Source organism: Chenopodium album, chromosome 24, assembly GCF_948465745.1.
Source record: "Chenopodium album chromosome 24, dcCheAlbu1.1, whole genome shotgun sequence".
Taxonomy (NCBI): Eukaryota; Viridiplantae; Streptophyta; class Magnoliopsida; order Caryophyllales; family Amaranthaceae; genus Chenopodium; species Chenopodium album.
The window spans coordinates 9956546-9974789 of NC_137857.1; the positions used below are offsets into that span (position 1 = coordinate 9956546).

General features: G+C 35.1%; 1 protein-coding gene across 2 annotated transcripts; it reads left to right on the plus strand.

Annotated features, from left to right (window-relative positions):
* The first annotated feature begins 4354 nt into the window (after positions 1–4354).
* On the plus strand, positions 4355–16882 carry LOC145612039 (general transcription and DNA repair factor IIH helicase subunit XPD-like). Of its 2 annotated transcripts, none has more exons than XR_014106516.1 (12): positions 4355–4604; positions 5084–6011; positions 9211–9293; positions 9487–9890; positions 10149–10342; positions 10500–10680; positions 10966–11090; positions 11798–11887; positions 13208–13286; positions 14942–14996; positions 15452–15560; positions 15716–15745. XR_014106516.1 is itself a non-coding variant. In XM_081667417.1 (12 exons), the coding sequence occupies exons 2-12, from the start codon at positions 5206–5208 to the stop codon at positions 15833–15835; spliced, it is 2268 nt and encodes a 755-aa protein (XP_081523543.1). In that variant the 5' UTR covers positions 4355–4604; positions 5084–5205; the 3' UTR covers positions 15836–16882. The 2 variants fall into 2 exon arrangements, 1 of the variants encoding a protein (XP_081523543.1); XM_081667417.1 differs by having other exon boundaries at positions 14920–14996; positions 15716–16882.
* The last annotated feature ends 1362 nt before the right edge of the window (positions 16883–18244 follow it).

Here is an 18244-nt window from a genome sequence, read left to right on the forward strand (position 1 = left end):
AATTAGAGCTCGCTGCTCTTGCTGCTATGGCAGCTGAATAGTTTGCGTTCTTGGTCTCATACTAGAACAATTTTCACAAACTCATATTCTCGGCTTTGGTTCTTGTCTAGTATGTAGGGTTATAATTATATTGTGTATAAACTAACTAGGTTTCTTTATGTAGTTACTAGTTCAGCTTCTGCTAAAATATGTCTTTGGAAGCTGAGGTTCACAAGTATGGTTGTAGCTTCGCATTTTGCTTGCGGTAGGAAGCTATCTTTTGTAAACAACAATGATTTAAGTAACATACTTCGTTGTATTTTCTTGTTAAAAATTTAAAAAAAAAAGCTTTTACGCTATGTTCAGCTCACATTAAGTAAGTTGATAACTTAATTCAGTAATGATCAGATTTTTTGAAAACTTTATTATCCTTATTATTACGTATTTATAACATTTTTATAATTTTTCCCTCAAAAAAAAAAATAACATTTTTATAATTTAGTTTAAATAAACAAAAAGTAGAGTTCATTGCTAGCTTAAACTAAGGGCCTGATCATATTTACTGAATTGAACTGAACTGATTGGAGCTAAACTGAACTGAACTAAACTGATTGGAACTGGACTGAGCTGAAATGAATATTTTATGAGAGATGGAAATTAGGAGCTGAACTGAACTGAACTGATTAGTGATTAGAGCTGAACTAAAATTAAGTAAATGTGAACAGGCTCTAAATCATAATATTTTATTTACAACGAAGTATATTACTTAAATCATTTAGTTTATATGATCAGATTACTAAATCATAATCTTTTATTGGCTTCATCTTTATTGTTAGCTTTATTGGACTTCCTTCTGTTGTTCCCCTCCGTAAGGTACGAATTGAAGTTCATTAATACTTTGTTTTAATTGAAGTAAATGGAGCGAAAGAGGGGGAGGAAAAAGAAGAACAACAAAACAAGTTCATTTGTTAGTGTTAAAGAACCAATTCAACCAAAAGCTAAAACTGATGGTTGAGACTAAGAAATTTGTTTATACTTTATCAGATAGGTTAAAGGGTTGAGGGAATTGAAAATGTAAAAAACATACACACATAAATTAAAGCAAGCTGGGAACATAGACACGAAATCGCTCGTCAATACTTCTCGTGGAGTATCCATTAAAGTGAATTGTAGTCCTTTAATTTTATGAATGCAATTAGAGAAAGACTAAATTGAGGTAACTAAATCATGTGTGTAGAACGAGGACAGTGGGTTTTCAAATTTTAACCTTTAAAGTTTGGGTGCTCAAAAGTATTACCTTGCAAACGTGCTTTTAATCTTTTATGTGCTTCGATACCCAATAGTCTTTGCATAAGCTCCAATTTAGGTACTTTTTTTTTTAATTTTTTTTAAAATTACATAAGCTTCAATTTTGATACTTCACTACTAAAATTCGGCCAAATTGCAACCGTCTCTGACGGTCGCAGATTATAGTAAAAACGGTCGCAATTAGTAATTGCGACCGTCAACGGTCGTAAGGTGGTGGTCGTTATTCACGTGGTCGCAAAAAATCATTTAAACGGTCGCAGATTTTTTGCGACCGTTTTTATTATTTTCAACGACTGTTTAGAAAACGGTCGCAAAAATTAAAAATTGCGACAGGTAATATCAGCGGTCGCAATTTTTGGAATTAGCGACCGCCATAAGCCGTCGCTAAAATTTAAAAAAAAAACAAAAAATCACACTACTGTACTTCACATCTAGCCTCACACCACCGAAACCACCTTTGCCCACTACCACTGTCAACCCAAACCACCTTTACCCACCACTTCTGCCCACCCTAACCACGAAAACCCGCCGCCGCTCATCTGAAACCACCTAACCCACCACCACCGCCAACCCACCACAACTCCCCACCCTAAATAGTAAATCAGCCGCCGCTCACCTGAAACCACCTTAACCCAACGCCGCTCACCTACCACCTCAACCCACCGCCGCCCACAAAATTTAAAAAATTTAAGAAAATTACCCACAAAATCAGAAATAAAGTTATACAATAATTATACAAATTACAGAAAATTACCCACAAATCAAAAATAAAGCAATAACATAGATCTTTCAAAAATTATAAACTAAAATTACAATAAAAAAACACAAATCAGAAATAAAACAATAATATAGATCTTTCAAAATTAAAAATTAAAATTACAATTAAATAATTATACATAATCAAAAATTCGAAACAAAAAATTGAGATCAACAATATAACCTTAATTAAATATCAGATCTAGAAGTTTTCTAAAAAAAAAAAAAAAAAAAAAAAAATCAGATCTAAAAAACCTTGACTTCTCTTAGGCTCGTTCTTGTGACGGTGAGGAGAGAGAAATCGCCGGCATCAACACCACAAGCGAAGCTTCCGATTTGAGCCAAAGCTTGAATGAGCAGCGATTTTCGGCTTCTTATTCTTCAATTCTCAAGTGCTTTTCTTCATTTTTGGCAGTGAAATTCAGAGAATTAGGAGATGAGAGTGAAAGAGGAGGGGCGTGAGAAGGATAGATAGAGAAGAGAGAGGGGAAAGAGGAGGAAAAAAAACGGGGATGAATCAGAAAGAGAAGGGGGAGTAGATCAGGGAAAGAAGAAGAGGAAAGAGAGAGAGGAAAGAGGAGAGAGGCGTGAGAAGAAGAAAGAGAAATAAAAAAAATGAGAAAGGGGAAGTGGAGCGGCTGTACACTTATTAGGGTTAGGGTGTGTTCCTCTTTTATATATATTACCTTTTTTTAAAAAAAAAATAAATCTTTTGCGACAGGCAATAAACGGTCGCAATTTTAGTGATTTGCGACCGACTCACAAACGGTCGCAATTTTAGTGATTTGCGACCGACTCTAAACCGGTCGCAATTGTAGAAATTTGCGACCGACTCTCAAACAGTCGCAATTGTATAAATTTGCGACCGCTACTAACGGTCGCAATATCATTATTTTTTTTTTGAATTATTTTTGACATGTATTTTATTTTAAAAAATTATTTAAATACCTTTGCGACCGTTTTATAACCAAAAAACGGTCGCAAATCTGCGACCGCCTTAAAAACGGTCGCAAATTTCATATTTTGTGACCGTTTTCATGACGGTCGTAGAAAAACGGTCGCAAATTGACCGAATTTTAGTAGTGCTTGAAAGACAAAGATGATACAAAGAGGCAAAAGAAGTTACGAGTAGAAAGGAAAAGATATTTTATGTCTCTTAAAATGTATTGGTTGATCTCCCTGTTGCATTAATGGCAGAAATTCAGTGTGAACCAACTCTTGACTTCTTGCATTGGGCGTTTATTGATTATAGAGGGAAAATAAAAAAGTTCACTTGTTCATAAGTGATAACCATTATAAAGGGTAACTAACAACAAAACACTTCATCAATGTGTAATATAACCACTCAAAACTCTCACCAATTCACTTGCCAATTTACCAAAAACAATTCGAAGTTTACAGTTCAAATTTCTCAATCAAAGTAAAATTCCATCAATTCCACAAAACACAAACAAACATCAACAATATCAGAAATTTTTTCTAGAAATTAAATAAATTAAAAAAAAGACCGAACATCCAATAATACCTGAGTACATTCACCTCAAACTCGAGTCCATCAAACCTTGCTCCATCTTCTCCTTTCGCCTATTTTAGAGCGAAAATAGAGAAACAGGAGGACGAGAAAAAAAGCCAAAAAAAAAAAGGAGAAATAAACAAACAAACAAAAAAAAAACAGTCAAGATTCATATACTCCATAAAAGGTAAAATCTGATTGAAGAGAAGAGATGAAAATTGGATCAATTAGAACAAGAAAGAGAGAAGAGAGATAATTATACCTGGAGATCAGGAAATCATCTTCCTCAACCGTAACCTTAGCAATCGCAAGCCCAGAAATAAATAAAACATCTTTCATCGAACAAATTAGAACAAGAAAGAGAAAGGAACCTTAGCAACTGTGTCGCCGAAACCGGAAAAATCGAAACACTGAGAAGAATCGAAGCCCCATATCCATCGTCGAAGGGATCGATGATCGGTGGTTTTGAGCTCATTGCCATTGCTGTTGAAGGAAAACATACTTTTCTCTCTCCTTGTTCCCCTTAATACTTTCAGCCTTTTTTCTGAGATGAGAAGAAACAGAGCAAAGGGAGTAGGAAAGTCGGTGAGAATTCAAAGGATAATTTCGGCAATCCATTGATTTCGGGGGTGTTAGTGTAATAACCCCAAAAGTTACTGTTACTAACTTCCCACTTTTATTAAGGGTTATAGATTTTCTATGTAAAATTACCACCATACCCTTACTAAATTGTACTTAACTTTAATAAACAACGTATTAACTCTTTTAACCCAAATTAATTTATTAATATTTAAAACCCTAACCCACGTTCCCTCTCCTCCCTCACAACCACCGCACCACCCACCGTTCCACCGCACCACCACCACACCATCTCTTCTCTCTTATCCACCGCACCATATTATAATTATGGCGGGACATGGCTTTTAAAGGCCTCCGTTCCTATATCCTACCTCTCTCAGACTCTCAGTTGAAGCGCACTCAACGTTCTCCATTGAAGCGTTTTCCGTTGAATCTTATCCTTGTATCCCCCATTGAAGCAGCTTCTAAGGTAAGTTGTTTGTTGTTGTCATCATCATATCAATTTCACAATCTAGGGTTTATATTTTATCTAATCTAATTTAATTATCAGTGCTTAAGTTTAGTGTTCGTAAATTCTTAGATTATGAAATATCATATCCAAAAGATAAGAAATTTATGAGCGTAATTTGATTATTGAATCAAATATCCCTAAAATTATGTATTTTTCGAGATAATTCAATATGAAATCAAATCTCTTTACCCTGGGCCTGATAATTTACTACTTGTTGGTTTCCATCAATGATTCTTGGGTTTGATTCATGTATGATTTATGTTTGTTTTATAGGAATATGAATTCAAGAAAATATCTTTATGGTTTACACTTAATTAATTTGTACATGTGCATTCATTCATATTTTTCTTTAAGCAATGCCTCATTTGTTCTCGTGTGTGTGTGTCTGATCATACATTTGAACTGTTGTTAAATGGGGTTGCTTTTTATAATGTCAGAAAACCAATGTAGAAGCTTGATTTGGCTAGTGTATTTGGTGGGGTTGCAGTGATTTGTGGGTGAGATCAACATTGAAAACCCAGTATAATATTAAACCATTGTTCAAAGTGGGGAGATCGAGATGAAGTTTGAAATAGAAGACATTACAGTTTACTTCCCATATGACCACATTTACCCTGAACAACATTCCTACATGGTCGAAATCAAGCGAGCCCTCGATGTCAAGGGTCATTGCTTGCTCGAAATGCCCACTGGAACTGGAAAAACAATTGCCCTTTTGTCCCTTATTACTAGTTATGCTCTTTCAAAACCTATCAAACTCATTTACTGCACTCGAACGGTTCATGAGATGGAGAAAACCCTAGCAGAGTTGAAATTGCTCTATGACTATCAAGTTCGTCACCTTGGCCCCTCAGCGCAGCTTCTTGCAGTTGGGTTATCTTCTCGTAAGAACTTGTGCATAAATCCAGCTGTTGTTTCTGCTGAAAATCGAGATTCTGTTGATGCTGGTTGTCGGAAGCTCACAGCCAGTTGGGTTAGAGCTTTGGCAATTGAAAATCCGAATATACCTACATGCTCCTTTTTTGAGAATTATGAGAAAGCTAGTTTTGATGAATTTTTGCCCCTTGGAGTTTATACTCTGCAGGATTTGAGAGCGTTTGGCAAGCAGAAAGGATGGTGTCCATATTTCTTGGCACGACATATGGTGCAATTTGCTCATGTTTTGGTGTGCAGTTACCAGTATCTACTTGATCCAAAAGTTGCCGGGATAATATCAGAAAAGATGCAATGTGAGTCTGTGGTTGTTTTTGATGAGGCTCATAACATTGATAATGTCTGCATCGAGGCTCTTAGTGTCAGTGTGAGAAGACAAACTCTTGAAGGTGCTACCAGAAATATTTCTAAGATGTATCAAGAGATTGAGAGGTATTTAAGTTTTTGTTTGCAAGCTGCCTTATTAATTGTTTATGACCCTTGAGTTTCAATCAACCTTTCTTATCAGTTAGTCCATTGTGTTAATGCTGGCCTGCATTTATATTTGTTTGATGAATTGTAGAGAGTATAGCGAATATCCTATTGGACAAACAAGTTTAATGCTGAAGTTGCCTTTTGTTTGCAATTGGCAGAGATATTCTCATTGTATTCTTCTCAAATCACTTATGAAAATTTGATCTTATAACAGCTCTTGACTGTCGCGAGGTTCAAAATTTACAAGTTTGTAATTGAATTTATCCTTAAGCCATAGTAATATTCTTTGCTGGACTTTATTTTACATAATACTTTTGGTTGCAACCCTTTTGCTCTCCTTGTTGGTATATTAGCCAGCCTACTAAGTACTCCCTTCGTTTTTTTTTAAGTGACACACTTTCCTTATGCGGCCGTTTTTTTTTAAAAGTGACACTTCATCTTTTAGAAAACTTTTACATTTTAATAATATACATTCACCTACCAATGGTCCCACTATATCTTTGTTTATCATTTTCTTACTCATCTCATGATCCCTACTTCCTCTCACTTTTTTACTTTATTATTTCCCACTCCTCCAACCTACCTCACTAACATCTTATTTTATTAAAGTCAATAAAATCGCCTAAAACTCCGTGTTGGTCAAACTGTGTCACTTTAAAAAAAAACCAGAGGGAGTACTCAATAATGTTTGACTATATCTTACTGTGCCGAAACATGCTACGTAGATTTGAGGTTGATCTAGGCTGTGTTTTGTAATGGAAAATTGTCCAGTGTAAAGCTAGTGAAGTTGTAAGATGTTGCCTTTCGTACGATTGAGGCTCAACCGGTTAAAATCATGGTTGCATTCATCTCAATGATCCAATATGGCAGAAAGCATTCAGTGCTTAATTCATTTTGGATTTGGCTTAAGCCATAATATGAGCTTTGTTGCTGGACTTTATTTGTTTGATAAATTTGGGGCTTGCTTGCAATCAATTGTTCACCTTGTTGGGATATTAGCCAACATGATAAGTAATAATGTTGGATGGTTTCTGTTGGTGTCAAAACATGATTCTTTGAGATGACTACATGAGGTTGATCTAGAGTGAGCTTTGCTTGGGTCAAAAAAAAAAAAAAGAGTGAGCTTTGTTAAGGAATTTGCCTTAGCGGTCTTATTAGTATTCAACAAAGTGTAGCAAATAATATTGAAGAATAAAATTGTAAGATATCGCCTATATTGCTGTGGCTAAATCAATTGTGGCTAGGTTGCATTCACCAAAGTGACCTAATGTTCTTAAGGCCAACAATGGAAGAAGGATTTGGTACCAATTTTGTTGCGGGATACTTTTTAGGGTTGGATAGTTTTTTAGGGTATACTTGGTAGGGGTGAGCACGGATCGGATATCTGATCCGACCCGAAGTTGGATTTCGGATCGGATATCCGTATCCGAAAATGCAAATATTTGATATCCGTGTCCGATCCGAAATTTTTGGATATCCGGATCGGATAGTTTGGATATCCTATATCCGAACCTTTTAATGATTTGGTTTTTTTTTTACACGAATATTTATTTTAAAATAATAATTTATTGTCAAAATTAATTTGTTTTTAAAGGCAATTCATGACTACAAACTCAAACTCATAATTACAAGCTACAATTATTCATATAATTTGAGTTTAATAATTCTACAAATTTCAAAATATAACAATCCACAAATTTCAAAATCTAAAATCAAAGATTAACAGTTACACATACCAATAGATAGCAGAAAATAAAACCCAAATAACAAAAAACCAAAGTTAATTCACTGTCAAAATGGAATAAAAATTAAAGAACCCTTGTACTTATGTACATTATACAAGACAAATCATAAAAAACCAAATTAAATGATAGAAAAAAATGTAGATCTTGAGTGGAGTGAGGACGACGAGAGATGAGACTTGTGAAAGTTAAGCTTCTGGTTGTGACTTGTGAGGACGACGAAGACGCGAAGATTTGTAGATCTAAGAGGTTGAAATTGAGAGAAAGAGAGGCAAATGTTTAAGGAGAGAGTGAACTAGTATAGTGAAGCAGCCATGAACTCATGAAGAGAAAGGAGGAGATCTGAATTTTGGGAGAGTAAGGAGGAGAGAGAAAGAGAGGAGAGAGAGAGAGGGGGGGGGGGGGGGAGGAGGAAACGGCTGAATGAGAGAGGAGAGAGAAATAATTAGATTATTAGGGTTTGGTACTTGGGCCTTTAGGGAAATGGGGAGTTTCTAAAAACTGATGGATATTAAAAGGAGGTAGTGGTTTTTTTTTCGGATATCCGAAATCGATATTTTCGATATCCGATATCCGAAATATTCGGATCGGATATCCGACCCGAAGATCTTTTCGGATCGATTATCCTAAATTTTCGGATCGAATGCGGATCGGAATTTCGGATTTTCAGATTATTAGATAGTTTTGCGCAGTCCTAATACTTGGATTGTGGGTAGCATAGTTAGGTTGTGATAAAAAGTCAAATTAATGAAAGTTAGGGTGGTTAGAGGTGGTGATGAATGAAGTTATATTAAATAGGATGTAACTACCCCAATATGTGGGATTGTGGGGTAATTACTTTTCTATATCTCCCTTCTCATCAAAACACTACTACATCTTCTCAGTTTGATATTACTCCACTAATTCATTGCCCCAAATCGATTATGCGATTACAATTATGTTATCTCAAACCTGTAGATATTTTATATAGTTGCCTAGACAGAAATTGTATACTCCCTCCATCCCCAATTCTTGGCAACATTTTCTTTTACACGGTTTTCAAGACAGTTTTTTTTTATCATAATTATCTTAAAATTTGTGTTGATAAAATTTATGAAATTTACATATTTAGAAACTATACTCCATGATGAATCAAATAAGATTTCAATGATAGTCTTTTGACTTATATATATTAATCAGAATGAATGGTCAAAGTTGTCAAAGTTTGACTCTAAAAAAGGAAATGGGGCAAACAATAAGGGACGGACGTATTGCTTGTATTTGATATTGTCAGTTGAAAAAGTTAACAATATGTTGTTTTAGCTTACTAGTTTATGAGTATATATTACTTGATTATGTAATCCATTTTATGTGGAAGGTTAGTTTATGAAATAATATTAACTTATTATTGTTCTATCATTTGATGTGTTGGGAAGGTTCAAGGCCACAGATGCAGGTAAACTTCGTGCAGAGTACAACCGCCTTGTTGAAGGGTTGGCCCAAGGGAGAAATTTACCAAGTATGTCATTGTTGTATAGGAATTCTATTTTAAAATATCTATTTTTTATCCAGGTGATGGCATTCCCTAACGATTCACTGAATGCTTCTGGTGTTGTTTTTGTTGTTATTATTATTATTGTTATTGTTATTGTTATTATTATTATAATTATTATATTTATTATTATTATTTATGTATTTACTTTTTTCTCCAGATGGAGATACTTGGCTTTCCAACCCAGCTCTTCCTGATGATATTCTGAAAGAGGCTGTACCAGGGAATATCTGCCGAGCAGAGCATTTTTTATCAGTTTTACGGAGATTGGTGCAATATCTCAAAAGCCGGCTGCTAACTGAGAATTTTGAAAAGGAGTCGCCTGTTTCTTTCGTAGCATCCCTCAATTCTCAAGTTGGACTCGACCAAAAAACCTTGAGATTTTATTATGACCGCCTGCACTCTCTTATGTTGACACTAGAAATAACTGATACAAATGAGTACTTAAATGTTCAGACAATTTGTGATTTTGCAACACTAGTAAGCACATATACGAGGGGTTTCTCAATCATCATTGAACCTTTCGATGAGAGGATGCCTGATATCCCTGATCCTATACTCCAGGTTGGTTTAAACGCTATTCATGTGTATAAAAGTGCTAGCCTGTTATATACAGTTAATGGTCGTTCTTGCCCCTTCCCTTTGTTTCTATAATTGTTCTCTGTTGTAATGTTATTACTGTCTACTGTCCTCATGTTGAATTTTCCTTAAGTCGTAGGTGTTTCATTTCTGTATTGCTTGCCTTTTTGTATTTTTTGTGCTTTTAGATTTCATTACTTGCAATTCTCTTTAGAATTTCTTTTGTTCTTTGGAATTTTTCAGCTGAGCTGTCATGATGCTTCACTTGCTATAAAGCCTGTATTTGAACGCTTCCAGACAGTTGTGATTACCTCAGGAACTCTGAGTCCTATAGATCTGTATCCTCGCCTTCTTAACTTCAATCCTGTAGTCAGTCGAAGTTTCACCATGTCCTTGACAAGGGAGTGCATATGTCCGATGGTTCTAACTCGTGGAAGGTAAAAGCTTTAGGCGCTATCTGCATTCTTATCTTTTGCATTGGAAATTTTACTCTATTTTGTGCAAAGTTTTGAGTGAGAATATATATCTTTGATTAACAGGTAAATATCTTTGTCTGTTGGCTGGTGACTAATTTAGTTTGTATGTTTGTTTCAGTGATCAACTTCCTGTCAGCACAAAGTATGATATGAGAAGTGATCCAGGTGTTGCAAGGAACTATGGAAGGCTACTACTAGAAATGGTTTCTGTAGTTCCTGATGGAATAGTATGCTTTTTTGTCAGCTATTCATATATGGATGCCATTGTTAATACTTGGAATGATACTGGAATTCTGAAGGTATAGATGATGATTAAGCATCGTGTTTCCTTGCTTTCTACATTGCCTGATCTCTTTTTTTTTTTTTTTTAAAAAAAATCCGGCTGTTTGCTTTGTGAATTAATGCGTTGATGCTTTATACAAAATAGTCTTTTATTGAAATGTTATCATGTTTATCAGTGCGTGTTTAGTGCTTAACTGGATCTTACTTCATAGAGTTTCTTTATATTTCTTCTGGATGAAGATTTTTAATACTTGAGGGATGGGCTTCCTTAATAACAACTCAACTGTTTTTAATTTTTGTAGGATATAATGCAGCATAAGCTTGTATTCATTGAAACTCAAGATGTCGTGGAAACAACATTGGCTCTAGACAACTACCGCAGGGCTTGTGATTGCGGGAGAGGTGCTGTCTTTTTCTCTGTCGCTAGGTACTTTAGCTATGTGCGATATATATGTCATCTTCTGTCAGTAATTTCAACTTTTTGGAAAAGTAACTACTCGTACGTTTGAAGTTGGTTTCTTTGGGCTTGGCACTTAACTATTATAATTCCTTTTAGCTTATAAATTGACAACTAGAGGTGGTTAGGGGATCAGGTTAGTGTGAGCCTATTCACCCCTGGACCAGCTTGGACTTGTCAGGCTGGAGGTGTGGTTCAGAAATCTAGATCAGTTTGAATTGGCCAACTAAAGACTTAGCCTGATTAGCTTTGTTTTTTTATATTATTTAGTTGAGTATAGGCCTTATTACTGCAAAATGGCTTGGCCATGGGACCAGCACACTAACCACCACTAAGGACACCCCTCAATCAATAACCATGTGGCTTCATGTTGGCTACCGAGTGAAGTAACCATCACCATTTCCTCTAAAGAGACACCTCAATGTATAACCATGTGGCTTCAAGTTGGCTACCGAGGGTAGTAACCATCACCATTTCTCCTTTGACAATACGGTGATCGGCTAAATGTCACATGATGTTTTTTTTTTTGTTTAAGCGGTGGTGATTAATAACAAAGAAGGTGTTATAGAGATTGTTATCTTAATCCTTAAGAAGCTGGACCTTATTGTTCTCTTGTTATTTGATTATTAATTATTGGTTAAATTTTGAGATGTTTACATACTTCACTTCTATTGTAGGGGAAAGGTAGCTGAAGGTATAGATTTTGATCGGCATTATGGCAGGCTAGTGATAATGTTCGGGATTCCTTTCCAATACACATTAAGCAAGTGAGTGCCTACTGTCCCTTCTGAGTGCCTACAGGCTGATTTGCAATAATTTCTTCTTCCAAAAACTAAGAATATGTACGAAAAATGCTTTGAAGTGTTCATTATTTGCTAGAGAAGGCTTATAACCTATAGTTCATCATTGAATGGATCTTTCCATCTCAACACTGAAACTGTGTTACAGGTGTTTATAAGGGAAAATAGTGGCCTCTGGTCAATGAGGATGCCATTCTTGTTATTAAGGGCGTGTTCAACCCTAGTCTTTCTTTAAAATTTTAACTAAAATATATTATGTTCTCTGTTTGTTTGTTTGTTTGTTTTAATTATTTTTATTTTTTATTTATTTACTTGCGTCATTTCCATGTAAGGAAGTTGCAATTACTTGTGTCATTTCTTATTTGGGCAATAAATTTTCTCTACCTTTATCACATGGGTCCTTTTCTTTCTTTCTTTTTTTTTTTCCCTTATTTTCTTTTATTTTTTTCCCTTCTCTTTCTCTCTCCTCAATAAATCTCTTTCATCTCCTTAATTCTTGTGCCAAGATCCAGTGATGCAATTGAATATAAGCAAAGGAAGTATTATTTAAGCTTCAAAATCTTGTGAAGACTTTTTAAGATTTAATTACATTTATCTCTACTAGCCTAAGACTTGTCAAAATGTATATTGGATCTAGCTTGAGAAGAATAGTATCATCACTCTTAAAGTCGTAATATTAAGGGTTCATATGGCCTTCAGTCAAGAAAGTGGAAGAGTGAGAAGAGGGAGAGGGAGAAAAAGTGTGTGTGTGTTTTTTTTTTTTTTTTTTTTTTTTTTTTTTTTTTTGGGGGGGGGGGGGTGGTGGGGGGTGGGGGGAATTTACATTAATTAAGGGTAAGGTTGATTCTCTCCCAAGTACAAGCATTCTCTGTGGCTTGAACACTCCAAAAACCAACTAAAGAAACACTCCATAATATCCTTCTCTCTCTAATGTGCTTTGTCGATAGAATTTTCCCCTCTTTCTTGACTCCCCTGTGAATAACAAAACCTCCACCACTTTCCCATCAATAACATTGTGTATGAGTGTATGACCCTTGTAACAGCCCAATCCCGACACCACCCAAATTCCGTTCATTGTGTCGTAACCTGTGGTAGAAGACTGTCATAAATTGCTTGGTTTCAGCCTCTTATGGCCAAACTACTATTATGACCAAGGTGGCCAATGCTTTCGCATTATCTTCCATTGTTTTTACTGTTGTGATGTGCGATCTGTTTCTTCTTTTTAACATCTTTATACTCATCAGCTGAGATCAAATAAACTGAGCTTGTTGGTTCTTTACATTGCAGGATATTGCTTGCCCGACTAGAATATTTGCGGGACACGTTTCAGATTAAAGAAGGAGATTTTTTGACTTTTGATGCTTTGGTATGGTCTTTACCACAATATCGTTGTCCATTACTAACATAGTCACCTTGACTCGGCTAAAAGGATCAGGTACGGGTACAGATTTGAGTGACCGGTATGGCAATTCCTAAAATCAGGACACGGAAATTGTCCGAGATTTGGACATGGGTGTGGGGCTCGGCATAAGTAACTAATGAAATAAAATAAAATAATACTTTGTAATTATCTATGATCTTATATACTATACTATAAGACAAGAAGTGTCACTCCGTGATTCGCTTATCTTATCAAAGTAGTGTATAGGTATAATATACTACCTCCGTTTCTTTTTAGTTGATACGTATTCCTTTTTAGAAAGTTTTTTTTAGTTGACACGTTTCCTTTTAGGGTAACTTTTTTACCTTGCATTTACAAGCTACCCTACTTGCTTTTTCATTCTCTCTCTCTCTCCTCTCCTTAATATATGTGCCTAAATCAAACGCGTCAACTAAATAGAAACGGAGGAAGTAGTAAATAGATTATTCAATTAAAAAAATAAATATATACTCTACACAATTTATTTTTAGCAAATAAAATTGTTATGTTATGCATGACTAATAATAAGATTTCCTTCCTTACAATATCACGGAAGATTATTCTACAACATCTTTGATATGATCACGAAAGATAATCACAAAATCTAATTCAACACTAATAAGGAAAAAATTCTTAGTATTTGTGCGGGTGATATTCTCTTTATTTGCATGCGTGATACACTCTTTATTATATGCATAGAAGAAACAATCTTATTATTTGCATGGGTGATATTATATGCACGCAATCTAATACTTTATATTTGCACGTGTGAATAATTTGCATGGGTGGTATTCTACAATGATATTATTTGGTGCATCGGTAATATTATTTGAACATTATATAATATTATCATAATATTACTTGCATCAAGTAATATTACGGTGTATAATTGTACAGTATATGAAACTTATATCTCATGCATCATTCACAAATTATTCTTGGAGATCTCAATTACTATATAATCTTCTTGGAGATCTCAATAATAATCTCTTTTTTTTTTTTTTATTATTATCATGAATCGAGTACATTACACGATAGCATTATGCTTCATATCACATAATAATGGGGTGTTTGGTTCAGGCATATTAGGTATAAGGTATGGGTTTGGAATGACCAAAACCCATACCTTGTGTTTGTTTCTTGAAATTTCATTTTTCAAACCCATACCTCAAACCCCCAAGGTATGGGTTTTTGAAACCCAAGGGGGAAGGTGGGTATGGCTCATACCCATACCTTTAGGTTTAAAATTAAAAGGAAAACTATCATTCCTAGATAAAAACCAAACACATGAAATCAAGTATCAAGTTCCAACCCCATACCACCCAGGTTTCATTCCTCATTCCAAACCCATACCATTGTTTGAACCAAACGCCCCCTAAGTTGTTTTGTGTTTGGGGTAAGGGAAAAAGTAGAGAGAAATTGTTGGGACCACTTACTTAAAATGAAAATGTAGCTAAAATATTGGGACGGATATAAAAGGAAATTGTAGCAAAAAAAAAAGCGACAGAGGCGTACGTACTAATTTACAATGATTGTTTTTGCTTTGAGTTGCCGGACTGATTCAAATGTTCTGAATCAGAGACAAGCTGCTCAATGTGTAGGCAGAGTTATACGATCAAAGGCTGATTATGGAATGATGATTTTCGCTGACAAAAGGTTTGTAAGTGTACTATCAAATTGTTTTTGTCTTGGTGTGCATGCTAGTCTCTTTGAAGAAATATAAATTCTACTAATACAAAAAGCACAAGATTGCTTAGTTTTTTTGTGTAGATACTTCATATCGGTTGGCTTTTTAAATAATTACTCCGTATTTGATATAGTGGCTAAATGGATTTAAAATTTCTGCATCAAATATGTTGATTTTTCTTTAAAAGCAAACTTAGCAAGTCACTCCTTAAGTCGTTAGGAATGTCTTTCATGCATTTACAGATTTGAATTCCATTAAGAAGCTGTTGGCAACAGTGTTTAGTTAGCTGTGCTGTTGTTGTAGTTGCTGTGTTAACTAGAATGGGCAAAAATGAAAATCAGATGGATTAATTAACTTGCTCGATTGGACAACTTTGTCCTGTCAATCCCCAAAATGCTTCATCCTTTGTTACTTGTTTCTGCAGATACAGCAGGCATGATAAGCGCTCCAAGCTGCCTGGATGGATTTTGTCTCATCTCTGCGATGCTTACCTTAATTTGAGCACTGATATGGCTCTACACATAGCAAGAGAGGTATGCCACACTCTACGTTTTATATTGTCTACTCGGATAATTTTCTTTCTTAATCTAGTACCACCTATTCACCTGCCAACATTATTTTCACTCTTTTCTTTTAGTTTCTATTTTTCAAATGTTTTTCTATTCTTTTTGTATTTTCTTGGCTACAGTTTCTCCGAAAGATGGCTCAACCATACGATACGACTGGTGCCAGTGGTAGGAAAACCCTGTTGTCTCAGGAAGACATCAAACAGATGAGCAATGCCAGTGCAGACGTGCCAGTGTTCTGAGTTTTCAACAATAGTCCCATCCTGCATCAAAATTAGCGGTTCATAAAATCAGAATTTCCCAAATTAGCGGGTTGGGTACCCGACCGATCAAAATGGCAAATAAAGGGCTGTGTCATTGGGCTGCTTTTTAGCTTAAACGGGTACCCAAAAACCCGGTAAATAATAATGTGGAGGGAGCAATTAGTGTGACATAGAGTTCATATTTTTGCAGTGAAATGTGCCAGTTCAATTGGTTTAATTGCTAAAGCAATGTTGTGGTTGAAATAATTTGGTTGGGTGACAAAAAGACTTAGTTGATTTTTACTTATTGGTGTAGGCCCCAAATATGAATGGTGTGAAGGCCTTGGTGGTGACAGAAATGGGATTTGGGGGATTGTTAAAGATTTCACTCACTTACTTGCATCGTAAATTTTTTTACTGGCTAATGTCAAGGGTGGATGGGGATGGTACCCTTGTCTTTGGTGATCGGTATGTTGTTCCATTATGCCCTGGTTGAGTATGTGCTTGGGATTCCAATGGGTTCCAAGGAATTCCAGCAAAGATTCCGGCGGACAATGAAGAAAAGCGGGCAGAGGCAAGAAGAATAGTGCAGATGTATGCAAAGGTTGCTGGTGAGAACATCTCGTTATTGGTAGGTTCTGAGCGAGTCATCAGGACTGATAGTGAGGGCAATGTGTTGCCTTTTTTTTTACTGATGCTGAGAAGGCTGAATTCAAGATTCAGTTTCTTATACTTGCTTTGGGGTACTTGTTATGTGCTACAACGAATACTAGCCATGTGGCAGTTGCACTCACCCCCTCGTTGTTGTATGATGAAACGTTGGAGTATGACTGGTGCACATGGGTGTATAAGTGATTCTGCACTGCAGCAAAGAAGTTCCAAAGAAGTTTAATGAAAAGGGATTTGTTGCCAGATCCGGTGGATGTATTTTGTTTGTGTTGGTACTTGGTAGGTAGTTGGTGGCATTTTGATCTAATTTTGGTTTTTATTGTTAATAGTGGTGTGCTTTGAATACATGTTATAGTAATGGTTGTTTTGATTTGATTTTGGGACAGGTTTTTTACCTTGACCATTTGAATCGCGTTTCCATGTCGTGGGGTGTGACGCCGAGATTGCTAGCTTGGTCTCAAGAAAAAATAAATGAAGGGGAGGGATCCGATGAGAACACCTATATATATGAGAACACTATACTTATGTGAGAACAATTTAAAATTTAGAACATTAGAAGAACTTTTTAGAACATATGCAACATCTTTTAGAACATCATACTTAACATTCTGTAGCATAGCTTTTAAAATAAAATTCCTAGAAAATTAAACCTAGACTCAATGATTCTTAACACATATGTAGTTCTTAGAAGAATAAACTTAGCTTTTTAGAATATACTTTAAATTGGAACATGATACTTAAATTTTAAGACATTGAACTCAAAAAACAAATCTGAACATATGCAATATTTTTTAGAACATATGCAACATATTTTAGAACCTATGTAACGTTATTTAGAACATGTTTAAATTTTTTCCGAACATAATCCGTTAGTATAGAACACGAATTGAAAATCGATTTTTACAACGAATTGATTCGAAATAAGTTTATTCTTGATTTTCAATGTAGCATAAAAAATTGAATTTTTGTTTTCTAATTCAATTAAAATTCCTTAAAATTTCAAAGTCTATATAATTTGCCCAATTTGATTGATTTTGATTGATTTCACGTACAAAGTTGTCAATTAAGCTTGGCTTACCTTTGATTAAGCTTCACAACTTGAAGTCTTGATTATAATTGTTCAAAAGTAGATACAAAACACATGAAATTCTTGAGCATATGGTGAAGGTGGTCATCGTGCAAGAGGAGAGAGAGTGGTGGACATGATGGCAGGGAGAAGAGAAAGAATGCTGGCTGGTGGTGGAGGTGGCGGCGTAAAAGTTATGGAACATGCAGTAGTAGTGATGGAGGAGCTATAGATTATATAGTGTTGTGGGGAGAGGAGAGAGAATGTTGAGGTTGAAGATGATGGGTTTAGTTTATTTTCAGAACATTTACCTTAGCATATTAGAACATAGATGTGTTCTCATGTATAAAGTGTTCTCACATAAGAGAGGTGTTCTCACATGGGCCTCTCCCTATATATATATATATATATATATATTTAAATTCACTTTTTTCTACCTCTATTTATAAAGTTAATTAAATAAAAATAAGCAATTTAGGTAGAAAAAAGTGAATTTCAAAAATATATATAATTATATCAATATGGGTGTCTATGTGTATGTCTTGAAAAATTATGAACAATGGTAATTTTTTCATAATTTTTAACTTTTTAATTTTTTCTTAAAATGCAATTGAAAAAAAATAAATAAAAGATATATGACAACCGCGCCACATGGCGTGACCTGGTTGATTCAT